At 40.5% G+C, this 6,253-nt stretch overlaps 1 protein-coding gene across 3 annotated transcripts in view; it reads left to right on the forward strand.

The window, feature by feature from the left end:
• znf704 (zinc finger protein 704) overlaps nt 1-5,724 on the forward strand; it is a 30,327-nt gene extending 24,603 nt beyond the window's left edge. For 2 of the 3 annotated variants that reach the window (XM_017693787.2, XM_017693805.2), the window contains exons 7-9: nt 2,077-2,187; nt 2,759-2,856; nt 3,061-5,724. In XM_017693787.2, the coding sequence (XP_017549276.1) occupies nt 2,077-2,187; nt 2,759-2,856; nt 3,061-3,175 (324 nt within the window). In that variant the 3' untranslated portion in view covers nt 3,176-5,724. The remainder of the gene's footprint in view (nt 1-2,076; nt 2,188-2,758; nt 2,857-3,060) is intronic. The other variant, XM_017693796.2, reaches the window with a different exon arrangement.
• The last annotated feature ends 529 nt before the right edge of the window (nt 5,725-6,253 follow it).

Raw genomic sequence — 6,253 nt, forward strand, 5'->3', positions numbered from 1 at the left:
AGTTATTGTAATTAGACCAGCTTTCCATATTACTAACATTCATGATACACAGTACTATGGATATGCAATATGACAAATATTAATATTTGAGTGTCTGACAGAATTAATGAATGGTTATTTGGCTAACCAAGAGAAAAGGAAAAAGTACTTTGGCTGAAATTAACATATGGCCAGAGGTTTAGTCTTTTAGACTGTAAGTCACATGCTAAGAGGCTGAAAAATCAGCACAAACATTTAGCAGCAAGCAGAGGAACGCATTTGAAAATACAGTTAGGCCCAGAAATATTTGGACAATGACACAAGTTTTGGCATTTTAGCTTACCAGAACATAGTCAAGATACAGTTGTATAATCAACATGGGCTTAAAGTGCAGACTCAGCTTTAATTTGAGGGCATTCACATCCTAAGTGGAAGTGGAAGGGTTTAAAAGTTATAGCTCTTTAATATGTAGCTGCCTCTTTTTCAAGGGACCAAATGTAATTGGACAATTATCTCAATAGTTATTTCATGAGCTGCATGGGCTATTCCCTCGTTAATCCATCATCAGTTAAGGAGGTAAAAAGGTCTGGCGCTGATTCCAGGCATAGCATTTGCATTTGGAAGCTGTTGCTGTGAACCCACAACATGCAGTCAAATTAGCTCTCAGTGGAAGTAAAACAGACCAACATTAGGCTGAAAAAAAGAACTCCATCAGAGTGATATCAGAAATGTTAGGAGTGGCCAAATCAACACTTTGGTACATTCTGGGGAAAAAAGAACGCACTGGTGACCTCGGGAACTCCTTCATCTTTCCATGGTGAAGAAAAAACCCTTCATAACATCCACTCAAGTGAAGAACATGCATTCTCCAGGACGTAGGTGTATCAATATGTAAGTCCACCATAAAGAGAAGACTTCATGAGCGCAAATACAGAGGGTTCACCACCAGGTGCAAACCGCTAATCAGCCTCAAAAACAGAAAGGCCAGATTAGACTTTGCCAAAAAGCATCTGAAGAAGCCAGCCCAGTTCTGGAGCAGCATTCTTTGGACAGATGAAAATAAAATCAACCTGTACCAGAATGATGGGAAGAAGAAAGTATGGAGAAGATCCAAAGCACACCACATCCTCTGTAAAACATGGTGGAGGCACTGTGATGACATGGGCATGCGTGACTTCCAATGGCACTGGGTGACTAGTGTTTATTGATGACGTGACGGAAGACAGAAGCAACCGGATGAATTCTGAAGTGTACAGGGATATACTTTCTGCTCAGTTTTAACCAAATGCAGCAAGGTTGATTGGACGTTGCTTCATAGTACAGATGGACAATGACCCAAAACATACTGTGAAAGCACCCCAGGAGTTTTTTTTAAAGGCACAGAAGTGGAATATTCTGCAACGGCTGAGTCAATGACCAGCTCTCAGTCCGATCAAGCGTACATTTCACTTGCTTAAGACAAAACTTAAGGTAGAAAGACCCACAAACAAGCAACAACTGAAGACAGGCCTGGTAAAACATCACAAAGGAGGAAACCCAGTGTTTGGTGATGTCCATGGGTTCCAGACTTCAGGGAGTGCTAAGGATTTTCAACAAAGTATTAAAAACAAACATTTTATTTATGGTAAGGTTAATTTGTCCAATTACTTTTAAGCTCCTGAAATGAGGAGGCTTTGTAGAAAAATGGTTGCAATTCCTAAACATTTCATCAAACAATTCAAACATTTCAGGAATCATAGGATATTTTTGTTCAACTCCTTGAATTAAATCTGGAAGTCTACACTTCAATTGCATCTCAGTTTAATTTCAAATTCTCCTCAGCATGCTGCACATTAGTTTATTCGAAAGTATATTTCCTATGTTTTTGGACCAAGCTAACATCAGCTAGAGTAGTTAGCTTATCCTTTTCAGTCACGTCCTTAACAAAATGTCCTTTACCACACACTCACGTTAAGGCTCCAGTGTTTCAGAGTGGCACAGTGTGTAATATTTATACTTACTCACAAATCTGAGGAAAAACATAACATTTATTTAAAATATAAAGGATATAGCCTGCTCAAAGCCAGTATGACTCCAGCCCCTGCTCTCCCTCCACAGGCCACAGCCCCAGTCACCATTCCCTCCACCAGCTCGGCTGGCTTCACTCCCTGCAGCAACAGTTTCAGCATCTCCTGGCAGTCCCCACCCGTTACCTTCACGGGCACCCCTGTGAGTACATATCCACACACGCACTGCTTTGAGCTCTTCTGTCCTTCATACTCATGCTGGCAGTGATGTCTTTGTCTTGTGCCCAGTTTGACCCCACACATTGAAAAGGATAGTGAACTAAAGACCAAACACCTTCAAAGACAATGTAGAGGGTTATCATATTCATAGATGCTTGTTGCAGCTCTGCCCCATTACACACAGTCATGTACAATATAAGCCCAATCACTTACGACTGCACCCCTTAGTGGAAACTGAACACTGGGTGTATCAATACCACATGTACCCGCTCAGGCACAAACACAACAGCACCATAATATAACCAGCTTTGCTCTGCAGGAGAACTCAAGGTCTAGCTGGTTTACTTGCCAATACCGATTACATCAAGCTTAATATTCCAGTGTTTACCTACACCTCTTAGAGACACTGACATGCACAACTAATACGACTACATTTTTTCTTAGTTTCTCTTTATAATAGACTTTGTAGACTTTGTCATTTACAATAAATTCCTTATGTTTTCCATAATCTAAATGTATGTGTTCATGGGTCAATGGGTTTAATTGTGTTGCAGGCCTCTCCTACACACAGTCGCACACAGGGGTTCAGTGAACAGCGCTCTCAGACCATTGCAGTGCTTTCTTCTCCCCCACGAGCCACAGGTTCACTCAGGTACTGCCCACTATCCTTCTGCACTCACGTTTACTCGCACTCTTAGGACCTACATACTGTACTGGGTTTCTTTTCCACAGACTTCACCAGTTGACACGTTGTCTGTACGTGAAATATTAAGTTATATATTGATATAAAAATGAAAGTATTTTCTCTATCCTGATTGAGCTTTCGGTGCTGTTGTTTATGTCTGTGTATATCCAGCAGGAAGTCCCGAGGCGAGGGCAAGAAGTGCCGTAAGGTGTACGGGATGGAGAACAGGGACATGTGGTGCACTGCGTGCCGCTGGAAGAAAGCCTGCCAGAGGTTCGTGGATTGAGTCGTGTCTGGCTGCCATGTATATGGAGCGGGGCTTCTCTTGCATGCATAACTTCTTTCTTTTTACCCCACTTCCTACGCCACGATCACTCATCTCCTGGTCTGGACCCAAGAGCTGAACTCTTAACATTCCTTCCCAAACCTGTGCATCCCACCCACCCAGAGAGGCGAATAGCTCTCCTGTGCGAATAAAAAAGAAAACTTTATGTGATCCATTTGTCTTTTTGTTTTTGGAAGTTTGTAAGGCTGTAAAACAATTGTGGAGGCACCAGTGACGTGACCAATTGTAGCCCAAGCTTTTTTCTAAAGGAGAAGAACACTCTTTGAGAATGCAAAAAGATGGAGTAAGGAAAATGTCCTTGTTTTCCATGAACACTTTTCCACTGCATTTCTGCACGGCAAAAGGCTGGCCAACCAGACACCACAGACTCTCTCCATTCCTCCTCCAAGAGAATGTACTGCTGTGGCGGCTTCTGTTGTGAGAGGGAGGGGGAGGAGGAGCTCCCCCTAGTGGAAATGGATCAATGCAAAAAATATATAAAAGTCTTGGGGAGACAAGTGAACGGAATACTTACAGCTACCCCTTTTCTTCCTTATTGTCACAAGCAATTACACCCATGAGGGGGAGACAGTTTTCTATCTCAGTTTTATATATCTCATTTCTTTCAGGGATGCGATGAGTGAAAGCAAAACCAGCAGCTACATTTAACAGCAGCGAAAGTAATGGTTTTTGTCACAGGAATAATCTACCTGCAACCAAAAAGGATTTGTTTTTCTTGTGCCATTCCTCTTTATTTGGTTTATATACTCAGTGATACAAGATAAAGTACAAAGACTGATATACTAATTAAAACCCATCATAGCAGACTAGTGGTGAAGCGGACTACAGCTCGAGCCGTACTGAGGTGCCCACTCAGACCATCCTGTTTTCCATCATTCTCCACCTGGGGCATGAACTCTATTCATTATACATTTAATGAGAAGGCCAGCACGCCACATCTGCCACCTGTGGAGGGTCATCCAGATGTCGAGCTGAGTGCACAGGTATGCCTATGAAAGCTTGGAGAGGCAGCCCATTTACCTCTTAGAGTAAAAGAGCTTGATCGCCTCTCACCCTTTTCCTGACCTCATACATTTATGTAGGAAGTAATAAAAGTTACAGCACTTACCACGTCCGCCCCATTCCAGCCCTCCCCAGCGTAGGAGCTCACTCAGTGGGCAGGTAAGCGGGAAGCTGGAAGCACTTGAGTGTGTTTTGTTATTCGTCTGTGATTGATAGTGTATTTTGTAACTGCACTGCACGCTGCACTCAGAACGGTCATGTGAGGAGGACACGTGTTGCACGGGGCTTTTCTACATGCTGTTTCAAGTGATGGAGACTGGATGCGGAGGGGTTTCTTTAAGTCCAGTGTGTCCTCTTGGACTCATCACCTGTGTGATGTCAGCATGGATGTCCCATTGAGTTTTACACAAGAAGAAAACGGCTGCTCGGCTGGCAGTTGTATGTTCTCTGGCACTGTTTTTTGTTGCTTTGATGCAGCATCATATTAAACCATCCAAAACACCAGCTTATAAACTGACTCCCATACGCACACACCCCACTGCTCAGTCCCTGTATTACCTCCTTCATTATTCTTCTGTTTTATCGCTGAAATGTTTCCTTTTATGTGTGCTACTATAAAGATGTTCATGTATGTAGTTTTGATCTAAGCTAAATGTTTTCCTTTGAAAGCTACACTGAGCAATTTTTCATATCCATGGGAACAAAGATGCAGATCTGTACAGGTGAGGTGAACAAATTCAAATCTGAAAGTGTTTCTTTTTTTAAAGAGCATTTGGAATGAGTTTTTTCCCCTTCTATAAATCATTATGCATTCTTCTTTAAATGATGTTTCTACAGAGTATACAATACTTTAAGATCAAAGAATACTGCCATTCTATTATGTGAATCTCATTATTGCTTAAAAAAGTAAATGCCTATATAAAATATATCTATATAAGCTACAAAATTAATTTTTATATGTTACCTTTAAGTGAAGTGATGCATTTTTTGAGAAACACATTATTTGAAGGCTAAGTACATGGGAACTATTTATGAAGCAATATTTAAATATTTATGAACAACTTATGCCAGTAATCATATCTCTATTTTTGTTTTTTAAATTTTTTGCAAAAAAAAAAAGTATTACCTTTTGTACATTATGAACAGACCAATAGAAGTGGTCCAAAAAAACATCTTGATATTAACTTCCATGACAAGTAACTTATTTCCTTGTCATGTAAGGTTGATATTTTGGAGATTTTATTTTGAGGTTTTGTCCAGTAATGATAGAACTTCTATATGCTTTTCTCAGCTGAGCCTCTGCCTTCAATGTTTCATTTCTTGGTAATGGCTCTTTATAACTACTATAAACAGAACATATGTCTGATTAATGGCGTAAGTTGTTCATAAATACAAGTCTTGCATTATAAATCCGTTATTGAATGCTGAAGCATTTGTCATAAAATAAAGGTAGCCTTCAAATAAAGGGTTACCCATTTTCACATCTTGCTCTGTTGCTTTTTCTTTCTATATTTTTTATGTTCTTCTGCCTAAATTCCATTAATTTTGTAACTACATCCTTGGCCATTGTAGAAATCTGGATAAACAATGTTAAAGTTTACCACAGTATCAGAGGCTCTAGCACAGAGGATCAAAATTAGCATCAGTAGTGTTCCTAGAATTAGAATTAGAAGGTTTCTGTGTTACCATGTTCAAATATGTATGATCATATATTGATTGGTGCACATGAGAATGTGGTCAGCTTTAAGAAGTAAAATTGCATTTATTGACAGTGGTCTTTCGTGTAGTGTGTGCGGACCACCATATTAGCTGATGCTTGTTGCTGCCCCTTACTGGTTCCCGGGTGCTACCTTAGACCAAAGGGCCTGAGGCATCTCATAGGTATTAATGTAAGAGGCAGGCTGACACTCTCCATTGTTTACACACAGATAAACATAAAACTTGAAACTGTTTCCATCTTGATGTCCTTATAAGATTGAACTGGAGTGACATGGTGCTCTCTCTGTTTGCATAATT

The sequence above is a fragment of the Pygocentrus nattereri genome, chromosome 27 (genome assembly GCF_015220715.1).
Source record: "Pygocentrus nattereri isolate fPygNat1 chromosome 27, fPygNat1.pri, whole genome shotgun sequence".
In the NCBI taxonomy this organism is placed as follows: Eukaryota; Metazoa; Chordata; class Actinopteri; order Characiformes; family Serrasalmidae; genus Pygocentrus; species Pygocentrus nattereri.